This window comes from Zootoca vivipara, chromosome 16 (assembly GCF_965207765.1).
Source record: "Zootoca vivipara chromosome 16, rZooViv2.hap1.1, whole genome shotgun sequence".
NCBI lineage: Eukaryota > Metazoa > Chordata > Lepidosauria > Squamata > Lacertidae > Zootoca > Zootoca vivipara.
In genome coordinates, this window is record NC_142599.1 from 4,603,825 (window position 1) to 4,625,045 (window position 21,221).

Consider the following 21,221-nt stretch of genomic DNA (forward strand, 5'->3'; position numbering starts at 1 on the left):
CCTTCCAGGGTGGCTTTTTGCTGCTTTTTTTCTTTTTAAATAATATTTATTCATTTTATAAAACTGGAAAAATGCACAGTACAAAAACATAAAACACAGAATATAACACACATAAAACACATAACACATAAAACACAGAAACATAACACAGAATACAAAATATCAAAAAAGAAAAAAAGAATTCATATTCATCATTCCTCTATTTTAACATTTTTTACTTCCTCGTATCCCCCCTGGGATTCCTTGTATCTCATCCTTAGTAATTTCTATATCATAATTCCAATCATTTTATCTTAACAATCATTTCGTTTCTTACTTAACGCTACTTAAATTCCATTATACAATAATATCTTAACCCATCCTTCCTCTACAACCTCTATATACTTCTAAAACTATATTAAACATTTCCAATATTACAATTATTTCTTATATACGCTTTAATTTTCTTCTACCGACTCTTCTCCCTGATCACAGTGTCTCCCGGTCAGCTCGGCCAGTTCCATAAATTCAATCATCTTCATTTGCCATCCATCCACTGTTGGTAGGGTCTTCTCTCTTCCAGTTTTTAGCTAGTAAAATTCTTGCTGCTGTTGTGGCATACAGAAAAAATGTAGTATCCTTTTTGGGGATTTCCTCTCTGACTATTCCAAGTAAAAAGGCTTCTAGTTTTTTTAACAAAAGTGTTTTTCAGCCCTTTTTTCATTTCATTATAAATCTTATCCCAGTGCTTTGCTTCTGTTTCCTTACTCCGGTTTCTTTAATGCTGAGTGGTCACCGCCGCACAGACGATTATTATCATTACGATTATCGTCGATAAAAATTGTGTGCTGCCCTGTATCCAAAGATCACAGGGCGGTCCGCAACATCAAGATACCAAAATAGAAGAAAAACAAACCCACAACCCCCTTCCAGCAAACACATTCCTTCATAAGCCTGAGACCTGGTGGGAGAGAAACATGCCACCAACGGGGAGCCACCACAGGAAAGGATGGCTCACCCTCCAGACCCCTCATAGAGGAGGCACAGCAAGAAAAGCCCCATTGTAGGGTTTCCCAAACTTGGGTTCCCAGCTGTTCTTGGACTACAACTCCCATCATCCCTAGCTAGCAGGAGCCATGGGCAGCGATGATGGGAATTGTAGTCCAACAGCAGCTGGAGACCCCAAGTTTGGGAAATGATTGCAGGGTCTACGTTGGATCATATGGGGAGAGACAGTCCTGGAGACCCAGATCTTCTTATTTGCCACTGAATGCCAGGTGCTGAGCCACATAGCTTGGGATAGTCATGCCCTGCTTGCTGACTTCTTGTAACTGGTCGGCCACTATAACAACAGGATGGCCTGGCCTGATCCAGCTGCAGAGCTCTTATTATGTTTGTTTCCCACAGTTTTATCCTGGACTAGAATCTCCTCTTCCGCCACAGCTGTTTTAGCACCAGAGCACATTGGATTGCATTGTACTCCTGTTTAATTAGTACGGTAAGAACAAAACAAAGCCCTGGCGGATGCAGTCAAGAGCCCATCTAGGCCAGCAGACTGTTCTTGCAGTGGCCAACCACAGGCCCATGGGAAGCCCACTTTGGAGTCCCAGTAACTAGTATTCAGAGCATGCTTATGAATACCAGTTGCTGTAAAACACAGAAGTGGAGCATCCTGTCACACTCAGGCCCTGCTTCCCATGGGCATCTAGTTGGGCACTGTGAGGAAAGGATGCTGGCATAGATGGGCTCTTGGCTGCATCTGCCAGGGCTCTTGTTTTCAGAGGCAGGCTGCCTCCGCAAGCAGAGGTAGAACATAATCTGGAGTGACTATTGCAAACTAGAATTTTGCTTCCTCCTCCCCCAAAATATGCTTTAGCTGTTTACAGAGAATCAGATTTTATCCCTAACAGCCAAGCCCTTGAATGTTAAAACATGCATTTATTCCATATTTTTTCTCCAAATTAAATCAAAATGACTGCTACAGGTCAGAATCCACACTTTGTCCATAAGCACAAATACAAATTCACACCAGATTCTACATATTTTTAAACAGGAGTGGGAAACCTGTGGCCCATCAGATGATGCTAGAATCAAACTTCCATCAGGCTTGGCTAACATGGCCAACGGTCAAGAATGATTGGAACTGTAGCCTAACATCCAGAGGACCACAGTTTTCCTATCCCTGTGTTAAAATCATCCCAGGTAGAGCACACCCCTTTCCACTATACAGGCCTACTTCTTTCCTAACAAACATGTCTTAACCAAACGGATTTATCCCACTTTTGTTTAGAACTGCATTCTTTAAACAGGTAATGGTAGCATAGCAGCTCTCTTCCCAAATAGCTCAAGACAGAGAGCAAATAGCTACATTTTTCACCAGACTGGTGGAAAGTGTGATAATAGAACTGATCTGTGAATTGTGCTTGTCCAAGGCAATACACAGTTCAGGTATTACTGTACTATTATGAGAATGAAATGAAACATAAGAGATTAACAACATCTATATATTAAAATGTTGTTTCCAACATAATCCTTTGTTTGACCAGCTTTTGGTCACAGCGTAGGATACGAACTTTCAGTTCATACACAACTCTTTATCAGACCAAATGTACGGAGAATTCTCTGCAGGGTGGGTAAATATGGCATACTGAAAGACTGCAGCTGTACGCTTTAAGCAGCTGTAAACACAATCATTAAGCACATCCATGTATTATAGTAAACAACAACACCAGAAAGCACCCAAAAGTTCCACTGCAAGAAAAATCCAAAATGAAAGACACCAAAAACATATAGTGTGGTACCTCAGTTTTCAGACATCTCCTTTGCCAAATGTTTCGGTTTTGGACTGCCGAAAACCCGGAAGTAAATGCTTCCGTTTTCGACAGTGCCTCAGAAGTCAAAGGGTTTCCCAGGGGGGGCTTCTGGGGTGGGGGGGACGGGGAGGGGGGAGGGATCAAATTGGAAAAAGAATCACTTCCCTGCCTCTTTCCATCCTCTGGGACTCTTCTTGGCAGGAGGGGTTCTGGGGGACGGGGGAGGGAGGGGGTGAGAAATGGGAATAAAGGAGAAATTATTAAAGAATATGGATAGTATATTAATATAAGATTGGAAAGATTAAAAATAGAATGAGGAATATGATAAGAAAACTGTTAAATATGATTCAAAAATGAAAATCAGATAGAGGGGAGATCGGGGAAGCCCACATAAAAACAATGTTTATGAAAAATGATTAGCTAATAATATTTTTTTTTCCTTTTTCCTTTTTCTTCCTATTTTTTCCTTTTTCTTTTTTTCTCTCGTTTTTTTTCTTTTTTGCTCTTCTTTTTTGAGTGCGTATTAAGATTGGATAGATGGTTGGATGGATACCCACTTGCGTCTCTCCTGCAAACCTGGAGCCTCTTTGTGGCGGGGTGGGGGGGTTCCTGGGGTGGGAGGGAGGAGTGGGGAGAAATTTAATCATAAAATGAACTACTGTCGACTGCCCGTTTTTCAGGGGATCCTCTTGTGGGAGGAGAGGGCTCTTGGAGGGTGGACAAAAGTAGGTGGAAAATATGTTATGTTTGCTTATGTATGTTCTTTTTACTATGCAAAAATCAATAAAATATTATTTAAAAAAAGAAGTCAAAGGGTTTCCATTGCGTGTATCTGTTGTTTTTCACAATTTTCTCTATTGAATTGGCAGGCTGCCCTTTGCATCTCGGTTTTTGAATGTTTCAGAAGTTGAACTGTCTTCCGGAATGGATTACAGTACGTTCGAAAACCAAGAACAGGGATGCAATAGTGCTTATTTGGCATAATTCATTTTCCTTCTACTAGCTGTGGACAGAAATGAAGGGGTAAGCATGGTTGTTGTGGTTGTTGTTGTTGTTTAGTCATTTAGTCGTGTCCGACTCTTCGTGACCCCATGGACCAGCATGGTACGAAACCCCAATTCATATACTGCTGGAAGCCCTCCTCAGGTCTGCAAACCTCTCAAAATTACCTATTTTCAAAAGCCATGGGATGTCAATAGTTATGGAGAACTCCAAATCTTGCTCAATATCCTGTGGCAGGATAGATGGTCTAAAGGTATTACCCTACTGTGGCATGGATTTTTGATTTGCTAGCCAATGTAGTAAGTCCTCACCACTACCCATTCCCTAAACCAACACAGATCTGTCAAGATGATTTTTGAACCTATGTTCAAAAGTTCCTCTCCATAGCCATGAAGGCCAGAATGTTTCTGGTGACGGTGCAGATGCAAAACGCCAAGGACCTTGAAGGCAAACTCTGCACCTACAAATCCCAGAAGGAACTGGGTTAGCCTCTTGCAGCACAGACACAAAAAGAGAGTGCTTTGCAGCATCTCAAAGACAAAAACCAGATTTAAAATCTACTTTAAATACCTAGTAGATTGAGCCTTGAGAGAATACGTCAGTATTTCTGAGGGACTGAGAATTGTGTTAGGGAAAAAAGGAAACGCTTACTTGGTGAGGAACAATAACTTCTTTATTTAAGTCTCTACTTCATGCGGAGGCATGAGTGTCTCACTTCCCCCAGGTTTAAACTTTGGCAAAAATCACAAACAGAAAATAAGCAGCCAATACAGAACAGTGAAAATGCCAACAGTAATAAGGGTGCCCCTTTAACAGTTCTGCTGTCAGGCGAACACACGTAGAAGCCTTGCTTTGGCTACGTTGACTAGAACTCGGTGTTTGTTAGAAGGCAGTGTTTTTTTTTATTCTTTTAAAAAAACAGCATCACTTCTTTACTTCTCCTAGATCTTCAATGCTATCATCATCAACCTGCAAGATACAAAATTCTGTTATCAAAAACACAAAAAGCAACTAAAATCAGTATAAAAAAGGTAAAGGGGACCCCTGACCATTAGGTCCAGTCGTGACCGACTCTGGGGCTGCGCGCTTAGCTCGCATTATTGGCCGAGGGAGCCAGCGTATAGCTTCCAGGTCATGTGGCCAGCCTGACAAAGCTGCTTCTGGCAAACCAGAGCAGCACATGGAAAAGCCATTTACCTTCCCGCTGTAGCGGATCCTATTTATCTACTTGCATTTTGACGTGCTTTCGCACTGCTAGGTTGGCAGGAGCTGGGACCAAGCAACGGGAGCTCACCCCGTTGCGGGGATTCGAACCGCCGACCTTCTGATCAGGAAGCCCTAGGCTCTGTGGTTTAACCCACAGTGCCACCCGTGTCCCTATAAAATCAGTATAAAACCCAACAAATGAGAAATTGGTGCAAATGCTAAAGCACCCAATGGATTGTAATTAAAAAGGCCTAAGGTAAGAAGGTCAGCTGGTGCTCAAAAGACCACAGTGGAGGCACCTGGCAAGCCTCTCTGGGGCCATACACAAAGAAGTTGCAGCACCTTGCTTTTGAGCCGGGGTGGGAAGCCTCTTCAGCCCAGCAGGCTGGAAACAGAGCTCCCTCACCATTGCTTTATCCCCTGTCGTCATTTTCCCATTGCGGCACAGCTTGAGTTCCAAGCACCACTGACTGGAAGTGACTTCCAAGCCCTGCTTGGATTGGCTACACAGCAGAGCTTCCTGTCAGAAACTCTGGAGTGTTGCCCATCTAGGAACATGCATGGCCACAACTATGCTGCAAAAAATTATGGTGGTTCCACACCCAAAGAATCCTGAAAGTAGGATTTCCATATGTCTGGAATTTCCCGGACATAGCCAGAATACTGCAGTCAGAAGCCGTGCCTGGGCGAAAACCGCTTAAAATGTTTGGGGAAATCTGGTCGTATGGCAACCCATGTCAGCAGCGCTGTTTTTGGTGATTTCCCTTTAAACAAGCTCAAAAACGTGAACCTTTTTTTTTGCAACTTTTTGTGTCTGGATTTTCACTTTTTGAAATATGGCAACCCTGCTGAAAGTGTCATGCATAGTTATTAGTCCTCATGAGCTCTAAATCTGTAGTTAGCCACCAACTCCTCTCACCAACTCTTACTCTTTTTCCTCTCACAGATACCTGACAATGTTGCCTGAAGTGTCAAGGTGGTGCAAAACTTAAAAGTTCACAACAACCAGAAGTTCAATAGGATGCAACTGGATAAGGAAGGAAATACATGGGGAGAGAAATTATTTACCTCAGGCCACTTTTCCTGGATGACATCAATGATGTCGTCTGTAAAGTCCCCCTGAATGATTATTTCATCCTCTCCTGTTACTGAGGCACCGCAGGAGAATTTCTGAGCAAAGAACCTTTGTGCTTCCTTAAGGTCTATTTCTGTTTGGAGTAGAAAAGAACACAAATAAAACAATGCTGATTTCATCTTTGTTTCTTCTAAGAACAGAAAAACAGTCTGCTGTATCAGGACAGTGGTCCATCTAGTCCAGCATCCTGTCCTCCCAGTGGCCAAACAAACAAATCCCTCTTCTGGGAAACCCACAAGCAAGACCACCTCTCTGCTCCTGCTGTTGCCAGCAACATAGCTCACTGACTGCGTTATCCTCCATTATTTTGTCTAATCCTCTTCTAAAGCCATCACTACCTCCTGGGGTAGCAAGTTCCATTGTTTAACTATGCTCTGCATGAAAAAAGTTGTTTAAATGTCACAGATACCTCCATGCGAACAAGGCCCTTTCTTGACTCACCAAAGGTTGCAAGACCACACACTCTTGTGACGTATTTCTTCTTTGCTCTAGGAATTTTCGCTATCGTAACTTTTTGTGGTACCGTCTTCTTCTTCTGTTTTATCTGACCTCTTCCACCTAGGAACAGAATTGAACATCATTGATAATCACCGCAGAACTCACACTTTGCTCTTCAGACTACAGAAACACAAGCGTCAGGGATTGGTTGGGTTTTTTAGTTTCCTATCCCTCCACCAGCACTGCTGTTCACCACCCCAACACAAAATAGCCGAGACCCAGCTACTCTTTTAATAAATCATCACCTAGTTAGACCAAGAATTCCTAAGATGAACCTCAGGCCTTTGGGGTGGGGGGAGGTGAATGCAGCCCTCCAGATCTCTTCATCTGACCCTCGGAAATATCACAGAATTGGAGAGATGGAAGGGACCCCAAGGGTCCAAACCCCTGAAATGCAGGAATCTCAATTACCAAATCCTTGACAGATGGGCATCCAAGAGCTGTTTAAAAATCTCCATTGATGGAGAGTCCCACCACCTTCCCAGGTAGACTGTTCCACTGCTGAACAGCCCTTACCATCAGGAAGTTCTTCAGAATGCTTGGTCAGAATCTCTTTGCTTGTAACCTGGTCACTGGTTCGTGTCCTACCCTCCAGAGCAGCAGAAAACAAACTTGCTCTATTTCCCATGTGACAGCCCTTCAGACATTTGAAGGCAGCTATCTTCTCCAGGCTAAACACACCAAAACTTATTTTCCCCCAGGCCACTCACTCTTTCCCCAGGCATGTCTCTTTAAAGTTGTGATAATTTGACTTTCATGTGGCTTGAATGTAGCCTACCCTAAGGAGGTTAAGAGCCACACCTTTTGCACGACCCCCACTTGCCTCTAGCCCCACCCATTTCTGCCCCCCCTCCACCCTGCCCACTATTAGCATGCAGACCCTGGAAGGTTATTTATTTATTGTATTTATATCCCACCTTTCCCCCCCAAGGAGTTGAAGGTGGTGTACATAGGTCTCCTCCCCCACATTTTATTCTCACAACAACCCTGTGAGGTAGGTTAGGCCAGGAGTGATTGACTACCCCAAGGTCACCCGATGAGTTTCTTAGCCAAGTGGATATTCAAACCCTGGTCTCACAGGTGCTAGTCTGACACTCTTAACAACTACACCACCCTGGCTGTGTCCATGAGGGAAATGATGCTCTCAGGCTGAAAAATATTCCCTGCCCCTGGTTTAGACCTTGCCTCTCTTTTGCTTTTTTTTCTCTTCCTCTTCACCCACTGTTCCTTGTCCTTCTCCAACACCAGATTCTTGTCTAGGAGAATTTTCTGTATTAAGATAAAATGGCATTATTAATTAATTGAGCTTGGGGGAGAAAAGAAACTGAGTGCAAAGTGACTTTGCAAATAATGGTTACTTCAGCAAAACACACACACACACATACACATTCCCACAACAGTGGAACATCAACAGTGACCATCTTGGCTGTGAGTCCTGGACGACCTGCTCCTTCCCTTACAGGCCTTTTCCCGCCTGGCCTGGGAAGGCAGGTCCCTGACTGACTCCAGCTATAAAAGCTGAGGTGGCTGAACAGAATCTTGGGCTGGGGTGTTGTTTAGTGGGGGAAGAGTTGCTGCCGTTAATTTTTTGTAACTTTATCTTGTATCTTATTATTTATGTGAACATTCTTCAGTTTGATCATGTTCTTTTTGATGACTTGTTTATTGCTTATGACTACTTTTGTTATGTTTGTAGCTATGAAGTTTTTACATACAGGCAACTCCCATTCTGTGTGTGTTCAAAGAATGTGCAACTGTGCACATGCACACTGTCGCAAACCCAGAAGTTGCAGGAAAAGTGGGTATAATGGGGTGGAATGGGTTACGCACGCTCTGCAGACACAACTGTGACCCGGAATGTAACCCCCATGTAAAACGGGGGTTGCCTATATGTTGTAAACTGCCTTCCATTTTAACTTTGGAAAGGTGGCATACAAATAAAATGATGAATTTACTCCCCAGTAAGCATCTGCCATAATAATAATAATAATAATTTATTATTTATACCCCGCCCATCTGGCCGGGTTCCCCCAGCCACTCTGGGCGGCTTCCAACAAAACAGAAATTCTAAAATACAGAAATCCATCAAACATTAAAATACAGAAATCCATCAAACATTAAAAGCTTCCCTAAACAGGGCTGCCTTGAGATGCCTTCTAAAGGTCTGGTAATTGTTGTTCTCTTTGACCTCTAGTGGGAGGGCATTCCACAGGGTGGGTGCCACTACCGAGAAGGCCCTCTGCCTGGTTCCCTGTAACTTGGCTTCTCGTAGTGAGGGAACCGCCAGAAGGCCCTCGGAGCTGGACCTCAGTGTCCGGGCAGAACGATGGGGGTGGAGACGCTCCTTCAGGTATACCGGACCATAGAGAGGAAGACTACCTCTTCTCGAGAAATTGAAGAGAAATTTGGGATAGTGTAACACAGCTTTCATGGAACACATTCCAGATTCATGCTGACCTGTTGTAGCAAAAACAAGAGTCCTGGGCTACCTTCAAAACTAAATAATTAAGTAAGACACGAGCTCTTGTAGATAATCTGTTTAAGCCTTGGTCCAGGTTAGTTGTGCTTAGCAGACCTTCTGTGTCTGCCGCTAATCCAGGCAGAGGGTTGTATCAGCAAATCCAGGAGTAATAACAGTTATGTCCAGAGTGAAAGGGAATATGAAGTTTGGGAATAAGCTGTTAGTTACTACTAATGAGATGTAGCCCACTGAGGGTTTCTGACTCCCAATGTTGTATCAATAGCCAAAATAAAATAGCCATCCTACTGGTGGGTGGGGGTGGAATCATACCATGAAATGTGGAATGCTGGAAGGGAAGTGGGGCAAGCCTTGACCAACCTGGCACCCTTCAGATATTGTTGGACTACAACTCCCATCAGCCTTGCTCAGCATGCAGTAGTCCACCAACATCCGAAGAGCACCTGGTTGGCAAAGGTTCCATCACTGAATGATTGTGTGGAAGGGCTGGATTCAGCTCAGTTCTGGTATTCAGAACATATTCCTGTGGTCATAATTCTTCAGCCCCAAGTATACATATTTTCCACCTGGTTCTGCTTGGCGGATCCTCAGAGTTCTAGTAAAAGAAAGCATAGACCCCACAAGCCCCCCCCCACACACACACACTAGGGATACTATCCTGGAAGAATTTTGTGCAGTTATGCTCAGTTCTAATTACAGGTAGTATAATTACAGAGAGTTTACACGTAAAGACGCAAATCCTGCTCCTTTTTATAGCTCTAGCAAAATTTCCCTTGATTTTATCCTCTCTTGAGCATCTGAACCTTTTTCATTGCCCTATAATATCACACTGAAAACAGTACAGAGATCTTCTTACCTACAGTAAGTTTTGCAAACTCATTTGGAAAATTTTTCTCTAGCCATTGCCTACATTTTGCCACATCTGGCATGTATTCGCAATACTGGGGGAAAAGCACAGAGAATAAGTTTGTTAGTTGAGGGAACCCCTCCACAGACACACACACACATTTTCACAAGGTATAATAGTAGTGTTCATGACAGTGTCCCTGTACAATAAGGGCTGACCAATACCCTGGGTCCAGCATATATTAATAATAATAATAAAATTATAATAAATTTTTATTTATACCCCACCCTCCCCAATCAGGGCGGCTCACACCAATAAAATTACAATAAAACATAAAAAGCAATTAATTAAACTACAGATTAAAATACACTATTAAAATTTAAAATGCAGCCTCATTTTGAGTAGTCAAATTCAAGCCATGAGGGAGGAAAAACGCAGGGGTCAGACTAAGTCCAATCCTGAGGCCAAGCGGAACAGCTCTGTCTTGCAGGCCCTGCAGAAAGATGACAAATCCCGCAGGGCCCTGGTCTCCTGTGAAAGAGCGTTCCACCAAGTTGAGGCCAATACTGAAAAGGCCCTGGCCCTAGTGGAGGCCAATCTAGCCACCTTATGGCTCGGGATCTCCAGAGTATTGTTGTTTGTGGACCTTAAGGTCCTCCGCGGGGCATACCAGGAGAGGCGGTCCCGTAGGTACAAGGAATTAAGGAATGCCTCTCCCCCTCCTGAGCACCATCAAAGAAGTTCTGCTCCTGATGCCAATTCCCCACCCCACCAGCAGGGGTAAGAGCCTTTACAGCATGCGTGGTGAACCTTTGGTCCTCCAGATGTTGCTGAACTACAACTCCCATGGACCATAGCAAGCATGGCCAATGGCCAGGGATGGTAAGGGTTGTAGTTAGACTACATCTGGGGGACTAGAAGGTTCCCCACACCTGCTTTACAGTAATGCCCGCAGCTCTGTGGAATTCCCTACCTGGCATAACTCAAACTCGCTCAACCTTGATATATGATATGTTATCCTTGTAAAATTCAATATATATATATAGTTAAAAGGCTTTCGTGCAGGGAGGGAAAGATAAAAAACAGGGGTGGGGAACCTCCAGGAGCAGGTCTAATTAAGTCCAGCAAAACATGCCCACCTCTCCTTGCACCTGACATCACTGACAGCACTGTGTCTACAGTCATACCTTGGGTTGTGTCCGCGGCGGGTTGCGTTTTTCCATGTTACAAACGTCATGGACCCAGAAGTGTTTACTTCTGGGTTTCACCGCGCGCGCATGCACAGAAACGTTCTGAGTGCTTCACATGGACTTTTGGGGGGGGGGCGAATGGCACCCCGGAACGGATGAGGTCTGCAACCCAAGGTACCACTGTATTGTAATTATTCCCTTTCTTTTTGCCACTGCTTACTACCAAAATCAGTAAAGTCTTGGACCGCCCAGAATATCTAAAGGGGGGTGGGGAAGCTGTGGCCCACTACATATTTGTTAGACTCCAACTCCCATCAGCCACAGCAAGCATGGCCAGTGGTCAAGGATGATAGGAGTTGTATTCCAGCAACCACTTAAGGGTGTCATGTTGAAGAATGCTGAAAGACGCAAGGGGCTGATATACTGTCAAGAACATCAGACGAGCCTGGCACATACTGCAGGCAATTGCCTCATTCCACTGCTCGCATAGGTAGACCAGGCCTAAATTAATCAAAAACAAGGCAACTCACCTCTGTTGGCAATGAGCAGACTGTGGAAAGAAAAGAGAAGGGAGTTTTTTTCTCTTCATTTTCTCTGCAGTTTTCATATTTAAAAAAATAACATTTAAGACAAACACTTCTAAATACTATTGATTCCTACTAAGAGGAATTATCCAATGAAAAATGGAGGAGGGGCTGCAGCTTAGCAGAAGAACACCTGCTATGCATGTAGAAGGTCCCAAGTTCAATCCACAGCATCTGCAGGTAGGGCTAGCAGGGTCTCCTCTTGTCTGAATGCCTAGAGAGCTGCTTCCAGGAAGTGTAAACTAGATGGGCCAATGGACTGACTTGGTATATTACAGCTTCCTATGTTACTCATTTTACACTGCAGGTTAAGTTGACAAAATGATGCCACGGACTTCTTCCAAAGCTACAGCAAAGGACCAAAGAAATAAGAGAGTCCAGGGCAGCAAACAACAAAGCAGTAAAAACAATAACCATTAAAATAAAATAGATACTTGTTTAAAACAATCAGCAGCATACCCACCCTCACACAACTACTAACTTCAAGGTTGCAGGGAAGAGGATATTTCAGTGATCAAATGCCTGGGTGAACAGGAATGTTTTAAAATTCCTCTTGAAAGTTCATAATGAGGAAGATAGAAGCACCTCATTCCACAAATTCTATTCTTTTATCTCCCCCCCCCCTTGTTGGTTTGTGTTTTTACGTAATTCGTTTATTGGGTATTTGATATTAATCTTTGTAGATCTTTTCTCATGCTTTAATAAAATATATATTTTGGGGGGGGGGAGAGAGATGGGAGAGGATAATCCCAAGGCTTTGGTGCAGCCAGTCCTCACTATGCTAAATCACAATTTTGTCAAATGTGCAAAGTTCATAATTGAGTACAAATCAGGGAGTACAAATCGCTGATCAAATGTACAGAAGCCACAGTGAAAAAATAGCTAGGCTCTCAAGTGTCAAAAGACTCCTTTCTGTTTTTTAAATAAACAACAACTTGCCCTCTTTTGTAAACTATCCTGGGCTGTTATTATTTACAGTAACAATTTGGTTAGCACTTGCCTCCACAGTAGAGAACTCGGAGAGGATAGTCTGCGTCTGGCCTTGCGTTGCACCTTTGGTCTCCTTTACAATCAAGAAGTGCAGACTCGGGTGCATCCATTGCCATATCACAAGTCTAGGAATCACACAAGCAGAGGAGCTCAGCACATATTTCAACCTTAGAAACCAACGCAAAGCATGGCCAGCAACTGGCATGGCACTGCCATCCTGGCCTCCCTCGAGAGGAAGGGCAGGATATAAATTTAATTAATGTAATAGCCAACAACAGGCTGCTCAAAACCAAAGGTGTGGTAAGAGACGGCTGCTTTACTCTGCAATCCTATATACAGGATTTGGGCCTGAAAAGAGAAGGTGAAGGGAGAAGGTATTGAGCAATGACAGCATAGATGTAAGTGTGTGAGACAAAGTGACTGCTACTACCATAGATCACCAGGAAGCAAAGCACAGATGTGGGAATGGGGAGATGGATCTGAATTTTTGGGGGCAGATACAGTAGAGAAAGCCAAAGGACTCACATTTGTGTCTAAGGCAGGGGTCAGCAACCTTTTTCAGCTGTGGGCCAGTCCACTGTCCCTCAGACCTTGTGGTGGGCCAGACTATATTGGGGGGGGGGGAATGAATGAATTCCTATGCCTCATAAATAACCCAGAGATGCATTTTAAATAAAATTACACATTCTACTCATGTAAAAACACGCTGATTCCCGGACCGTCTGTGGGCCACGGGTGTGGGGTTGTTACAGTATGAGGGAGCTCGGGCCAGGATCTAGGTCAGGAGCCAGCAAACTTTTTCAGCAGGGGGCCGATCCACTGTCCCTCAGACCTTGTGGAGGTCCGGACTATATTTTTTTGGGGGGAGGAGAATGAACGAATTCCTATGCCCCACAAATAACCCAGAGGTGCATTTTAAATAAAAAACACATTCTACTCATGTAAAAACATGCTGATTCTCGGACCGTCCGCGGACCAGATTTAGAAGGCAATTGGGCTGGATCTGGCCTCTGGGCTTAGTTTGCCTACCCATGATCTGGGGTGTGTGTTTGCTAGGTTTTTAATTTGTTTATTTATAAAAAGTTTTATATACCACTTTTCACAGCGTACTAAAGCAGAATAGAGTATGATAACAATTTTCCAAACTGCATTACAACAAATCAAGTCATAGAAGAAAGAAATCACACAATAAACACAGTGAACAGAGCAAATGTGCCACAATGGGGCGCAGGAGGGAGAATTAGCAGTATATAAACTTTCTATAAGTAAATACATATGATACAACTATGATACTTTTCCTCTTTCCTCTCCATTCCTTTTTCTTTTTGCATTATGTCTTTTAGGGATTCCCTCAGAAAGGAAAAGCAGGATATCTGTATAAGCAAGCAATGAACACTGTGGGCCTGCAAACAGGGACTGTTTTGTCTTTTACTATCCCTACAGGAAGCTTACGACTCTTAAATTAAAGTCTAAATCTAGGCAAACAACTGGCTGAGCCAGAGTAAGGCTGCAGTCCTAAATCCTTACCTGGGAGTAAGCCCCATTGAATTCAACAGGATTCACTTCTGAGCAGATGCCACAAGGCTTACAGCATTAAGTCGTTCTGTAAGGTCATTTGTTTGTTTGTTTGTTTGTTTGTTTGTTTGTTTGTTTGTTTAATAAAATTTATACAGGGTCACAAAGAGTCGGACACGACTAAATGACTAAACAACAACAACAATACATGGCTTGATTGTTAAACACCACAAAGTGGTTTACAGAAAGATGAAACAACAAAAATGTGAAAATTTCACAACCATATTTTAAAACATACGAAGGTTAAAAATACAGACCAAAATCACCTCAACTTTCTATAAATCTGGGTAAAGGTAAAGGTAAAGGGACCCCTGACCATTAGGTCCAGTCGTGACCGACTCTGGGGTTGCGGCGCTCATCTCGTGTTATTGGCCGAGGGAGCCAGCGTACAGCTTCCAGGTCATGTGGCCAGCATGACAAAGCCACTTCTGGCAAACCAGAGCAGCACATGGAAACGCCATTTACCTTCCCACTGTAGTGGTACCTATTTATCTACTTGCACTTTGACATGCTTTTGAACTGCTAGGTTGGCAGGAGCAGGGACTGAGCAATGGGAGCTCACCCTGTTGCGGGGATTCAAACCGCCGACCTTCTGATCGGCAAGCCCTAGGCTCTGTGGTTTAACCCACAGCGCCACCCGCATCCCACATCTGGGTAGGCTTGTCTAAAGAAGAATTTTTTCAGCAGATACCAAAAAGAGTACACTGAGCACCTGCTTGATCTCAATAGGCATGGAGTTCCAAAGTTCTTACAAAAGTGGAAGAGGTATTATTGGCACCTTCAGTGATGCCAATTCCACCAAGCAAAGCGGTTTTAATTTAAGATTCTTGTTGACTGGTGTTTTTTTTATGCTAGGTTCCATTTCATTCCTCTATCGCTTCTGCCCACCTCCCCTCTCTCACACTGAGCTCATCAGGAATTGATTGGGGTTGGGGCCAATTCTCAACAGCCACCTGCTGGGGTTTGGGAGGCTGGCACTGGAACAGTTGGCCAGGGTGGGTGGGGGGGCGCACCCAGCACCCAGCCCTGAATGCTAGGCACCAGCAGAACCATTTTTGCGGGTGGGGGGTCACGATTCAGGCAGGGCTGCAAGTGCCAACTTTTGGGGGGGGGGTGGAGAAGAGGAAGGAAGATGCCAGGGAGGGGCTGGGCAGGGCATGGTGGGAAGGAGCCGTGCCAGCCTCAGGGCTGGGCAGCAGCAGAAGTTTGCCCACCAAGTGCCAAGGAGGAGCCAGCGGGGTGGGGTGCGTCTCTTACCCGAGGGGGGATCCTCAGCCGGGGTCTGGGGGGAGGAAGGGGGCGGTGGTTCCTCCTCCTGCCGTTCCCACCCTCCTGAGTGGCACATGCAGCAGCAACAGCAGCAAGCAGCAGAATCAGGTAGGGGCAGGGAGATATCGCGAGAGCCGCCCGCTTCTCGCGAGGTTCCTTCCGGAGAGTCGCCCGGGCTGGCGATGACTCTCGTTCTAGGAGCGGCTCCGCCTTCGCTGCGACTGCGCGAAATGGGCCGACCCGACCGCCGTACTCACGCGGAGCCTTCCCTCCCCCCGCCCACCTTCGGCGGCGCTGCGGTGGTTCAAACCTCGCATTGTCTTAATGGGCTTTATTTTATCTATTGTGGGTAAAATGTTCTCTGTTGAAAGGAACTTTAACTTTGGTTAAAATGTTTTATGTTGCAGGGAACGATATTATTGGTTTATGATATTTCATGTTGAAAGGAACTTTAAGTTTGGTTTAAAATGTTATACAGTATGTTGAAATTAACTTCTATTATTTTTGGTTAGTATTATATTATTATTATTTAATGAATTTATATACCGCCCTATACCCGCAGGTTTCAGGGCGGTTCAAAATCAGTGTATAAAAACCACAAAATACATACAAAATAAAAACAACCCAACATCCACCCCCCCATTTTAAAAGGGTATAGGATGTCAGTCAAATCAACCAAAGGCCTGGTTGAAAAGGAACGTTTAACATGTTACATGGTTAACACGTTTTATGTTGAAATGAACCTTAATTATTATTATTTATTAAATTTCTTTATGACCCTCCATCTGAAAACTGTGGAGCAGTTTACAATATAAAAACAAAAACACAACAAACAAAAACAGTAACAGACACACACCCCATTAATACCTTTTCCTGGCCTTATCTTCTTTGTCTCCCACTTGTAGCTAAGAGTTTTGCTGAAAATGTTCTGGAGGATGCACTGTTGGGTAGGTTGCTAACAAACAAAACAAAAAAATATTTTATCTTTTGTTGGGCGCTAAAATATTATTTGTTCCATTGCTTACTTGATGTACTGCTTTCCTATTACTGACTCAAAAATGACAAATATCTGCACTGCTGCAGACATTTTTTTATTCTGCACCTACATATTATTTATATATATATATATATATATATATTCAAATAATCTTTAATTTTATAGGGTTTCTTTTAATTATGCTAAAGGTTTTAACCCGTTTTTTTTAACCAATAATGTTATATTTATTGAAAGCCGCTTGCAAGGTTTTATCACACTCAGGAAAATACGTAAAATAAATAATTTAGTTTTTTAATATATACATATAATTGTGGGCAGATCGTGAAGCTGAGGCTCCAATACTTTGGCCACCTCATGAGAAGAGAAGAATCCTTGGAAAAGACCCTGATGTTGGGAAAGATTGAGGGCACTAGGAGAAGGGGACGACAGAGGACGAGATGGTTGGACAGTGTTCTCGAAGCTACGAACATGAGTTTGACCAAACTGCAGGAGGCAGTGCAAGACAGGAGTGCCTGGCGTGCTATGGTCCATGGGGTCACGAAGAGTCGGACACGACTAAACGACTAAACAACAACAATAATTGTGGGCACCTTAAAAAGCCTATGGATTCATTTGAGGTTGAATCCTGACAATACAGAAGTAGTGCTTTTGGGGGATAGGAGGCGGGTTGGTGTGGAGGATTCCCTGGTCCTGAATGGGGTAAAAGTGCCCCCGAAGGACCAGGTGCGCAGCCTGGGAGTCATTTTGGACTCACAGATGTCCATGGAGACACAGGTCAATTCTGTGTCCAGGGCAGCTGTCTACCAGCTCCATCTGGTGTGCCAACTGAGACCCTACCTGCCTGCAGACTGTCGCCCCATGCTCTAGTTATCTCTTGCTTGGATTACTGCAATGCACTCTATGTGGGGCTACCTTTGAAGGTGACCCAGAAACTACAACTAATCCAGAATGCGGCAGCTAGGCTGGTGAGTGGGAGCGGCCGCCGAGACCACATAACACTGCTCTTGAAAGACCTACATTGGCTCCCAGTACGTTTCCGAGCACAATTCAAAGTGTTGGTGCTGACCTTTAAAGCCCTAAATGGCCTCAATCCAGTATATCTGAAGGAACGTCCCACCTCCATCATTCTACCCAGACACTGAGGTCCAGCGCCAAGGGCCTTCTGGCGGTTCCCTCGTTGCGAGAAGCCAAGTTGCAGGGAACTAGGCAGAGGGCCTTCTCGGTGGTGGCGCCTGCCCTGTGGAACGCCCTCCCATCAGATGTCAAAGAGAAAAACATCTACCAGACTTTTACAAGACATCTGAAGGCAGCTCTGTTTAGAAAAGCTTTTAATGTTTAACAGACCATTGTATTTTAATATTTTGTTGGAAGCCGCCCAGAGTGGCTGGGGAACATAGCTGCCAAGTTATCCCTTTTTTTAAAGGGATTTTCCCTTATGCTGAATAGGCTTCCTCGCAAGAAAAGGGAAAACTTGGCAGCTATGCTGGGGAAACCCAGCCAAATGGGCGGGGGGAAAGAATTTTTTTTTAACCCTGTGGCATTTGGATTTCTGTGCTCTGTATATGCCCTGCTGAACACGTTCATACATATGTATCTAATTCAACTCTAAATATGTGTCAAGTTCGATGAAACTTAGTTCCAGGTAAGTGGATGCAGGATTGCAGCCCAATATAGCAATCCTATACAGTCAGCAAAAACAAGACCTGGAGCTGACTGTAACTCAGATCATCAGCTTCTTATAGCAAAATTCCAGCTTAAACTGAAGAAAGTAGGAAAAACCACTGGGCCAGTAAGATACAATCTGAATCAAATCCCTTATGAATACACAGTGGAAGTGAGGAACAGGTTTAAGGATTTAGATTTGGTGGACAGAGTGCCTGAAGAACTATGGATGGAGGCTCGTAACATTATACAGGAGGCAGCAATGAAAACCATCCCAAGGAAAAGGAAATGCAAGAAAGCAAAATGGCTGTCCAACGAGGCCTTACAAATAGCGGAGGAGAGGAGGCAAGCAAAATGCAAGGGAGATAGGGAAAGATACAGGAAACTGAATGCAGATTTCCAAAAAACAGCAAGGAGAGACAAGAGGGTCTTCTTAAATGAGCAATGCAAAGAAATAGAGGAAAACAATAGAATGGGGAAAACCAGAGATCTGTTCAAGAAAATTGGAGATATGAAAGGAACATTTCGTACAAAGATTACCATAATCAAGGACAAAAGTGGTAAGGACCTAACAGAAGCAGAAGACATCAAGAAGAGGTGGCAAGAATACACAGAGGAATTATACCAGAAAGACATGGAGGTTTCGTACACCCCAGGTAGTGTGGTTGCTGACCTTGAGCCAGACATCTTGGAGAGTGAAGTCAAATGGGCCTTAGAAAGCACTGCTAATAACAAGGCCAGTGGAAGTGATGATATTCCAGCTGAACTATTTAAAATTTTAAAAGATGATGCTGTTAAGGTGCTACACCCAATATGCCAACAAGTTTGGAAAACTCAGCAATGGCCAGAGGATTGGAGAAGATCAGTCTACATCCCAATTCCAAAGAAGGGCAGTGCCAAAGAATGCTCCAACTACCGCACAATTGCGCTCATTTCACACGCTAGCAAGGTTATGCTTAAAATTCTACAAGGCAGGCTTAGGCAGTATGTGGACCGAGAACTCCCAGAAGTGCAAGCTGGATTTCGAAAGGGCAGAGGAACCAGAGACCAAATAGCAAACATGCGCTGGATTATGTAGAAAGCTAGAGAGTTCCAGAAAAACGTCTACTTCTGCTTCATTGACTATGCAAAAGCCTTTGACTGTGTCGACCACAGCAAACTATGGCAAGTTCTTAATGAAATGGGAGTGCCTGATCACCTCATCTGTCTCCTGAGAAATCTCTATGTGGGACAAGAAGCTACAGTTAGAACTGGATATGGAACAACTGAGTGGTTCAAAATTGGGAAAGGAGTACGACAAGGTTGTATATTGTCTCCCTGCTTATTTAACTTATATGCAGAATTCATCATGCGAAAGGCTGGACTAGATGAATCCCAAGCCGGAATTAAGATTGCCGGAAGAAATATCAACAACCTCAGATATGCAGATGACACAACCTTGATGGCAGAAAGCGAGGAGGAATTAAAGAACCTTTTAATGAGGGTGAAAGAGGAGAGCGCAAATTATGGTCTGAAGCTCAACATCAAAAAAACCAAGATCATGGCCACTGGTCCCATCACCTCCTGGCAAATAGAAGGGGAAGAAATGGAGGCAGTGAGAGATTTTACCTTCTTGGGCTCCTTGATCACTGCAGATGGTGACAGCAGTCACGAAATTAAAAGACGCCTGCTTCTTGGGAGAAAAGCAATGACAAACCTAGACAGCATCTTAAAAAGCAGAGACATCACCTTGCCGACAAAGGTCCGTATAGTTAAATCTATGGTTTTCCCAGTAGTGATGTATGGAAGTGAGAGCTGGACCATAAAGAAGGCTGATCGCCGAAGAATTGATGCTTTTGAATTATGGTGCTGGAGGAGACTCTTGAGAGTCCCATGGACTGCAAGAAGATCAAACCTATCCATTCTTAGGGAAATCAGCCCTGAGTGCTCCCTGGAAGGACAGATCGTGAAGCTGAGGCTCCAATACTTTGGCCACCTCATGAGAAGAGAAGAATCCTTGGAAAAGACCCTGATGTTGGGAAAGATTGAGGGCACTAGGAGAAGGGGACGTCAGAGGACAAGATGGTTGGACAGTGTTCTCGAAGCTACCAACATGAGTTTGACCAAACTGCGGGAGGCAGTGGAAGACAGGAGTGCCTGGCGTGCTATGGTCCATGGGGTCACGAAGAGTCGGACACGACTAAACAACAACATAGCAATCCTATGATGTACCCTATGAGGGACACGGGTGGTGCTGTGGGTTAAACCACAGAGCCCTAGGACTTGCCAATCAGAGGGTCGGCGGTTCGAATCCCCGAGACAGGGTGAGTTCCTGTTGCTTGGTCCCTGCTCCTGCCAACCTAGCAGTTCGAAAGCACGAAAGCGGGGAAGGTAAACGGCGTTTCCATGTGCTTTGGTTCGCCAGAAGCGGCTTTGTCACGCTGGCCACATGACCTGGAAGCTGTACGTCGGCTCCCTCAGCCAATAATGCGAGATGAGCGCCGCAACCCCTGAGTTGGTCATGACTGGACCTAATGGTCAGGGGTCCCTTTACCCTTTACCTTTATGATGTGCCCTGACCCTAGGAGTAAGTGCAGATGAACTCTGTGGGGCTTTACAGGACTTTTTTTTTAAAAAAAAAAGTTAAGATACACGTGTGTGTGTGTATTTCTAAAACCATCATGAGTTTGGTTTTATCACAGAAAGTAAAAAAATATATTTTACTTAATCAGAAAGCCCTATTAAGGACTGGAGCCTCATTTGCCCACAAAAAACAATAACCCCAAAAAAACCACCACATTTCCAACCCTCCGGGGCCAAGGCATGGAAATAAAACCCAGCCCCGTCCCCTCTTCAACACTCCAGAAGAGTGGCGGCTCTTCAGTTACTAAACCTGCCGAAAGGCTCCAAGTTTGACTTGCTGCGGTTGGGCCTTGGGGCCTGCCGTACCTGCGGAAGTGACGTTGGGACCATAGAGCCGGGTGACGCGAGGATAGGACGTTGAAGTGCGTGCGCG

At 44.3% G+C, this 21,221-nt stretch overlaps 1 protein-coding gene across 4 annotated transcripts; it reads right to left on the reverse strand.

Annotated features, from left to right (window-relative positions):
• Positions 1–4,445: 4,445 nt before the first annotated feature.
• On the reverse strand, positions 4,446–21,209 carry DENR (density regulated re-initiation and release factor). Of its 4 annotated transcripts, none has more exons than XM_088659490.1 (9): positions 21,155–21,209; positions 16,435–16,522; positions 12,734–12,848; positions 11,680–11,699; positions 9,969–10,053; positions 7,819–7,902; positions 6,577–6,693; positions 6,069–6,208; positions 4,446–4,763 (listed from the first exon to the last, which is right to left on the reverse strand). In XM_088659490.1, the coding sequence occupies exons 3-9, from the start codon at positions 12,837–12,839 to the stop codon at positions 4,719–4,721; spliced, it is 597 nt and encodes a 198-aa protein (XP_088515616.1). In that variant the 5' UTR covers positions 12,840–12,848; positions 16,435–16,522; positions 21,155–21,209; the 3' UTR covers positions 4,446–4,718. The 4 variants fall into 4 exon arrangements, with proteins under 4 accessions (XP_088515616.1, XP_088515617.1, XP_034954288.1 ...); XM_088659491.1 differs by lacking the exon at positions 21,155–21,209 and adding an exon at positions 21,099–21,142; XM_035098397.3 differs by lacking the exons at positions 16,435–16,522; positions 21,155–21,209 and adding an exon at positions 15,556–15,657.
• Between the last annotated feature and the right edge of the window lie 12 nt (positions 21,210–21,221).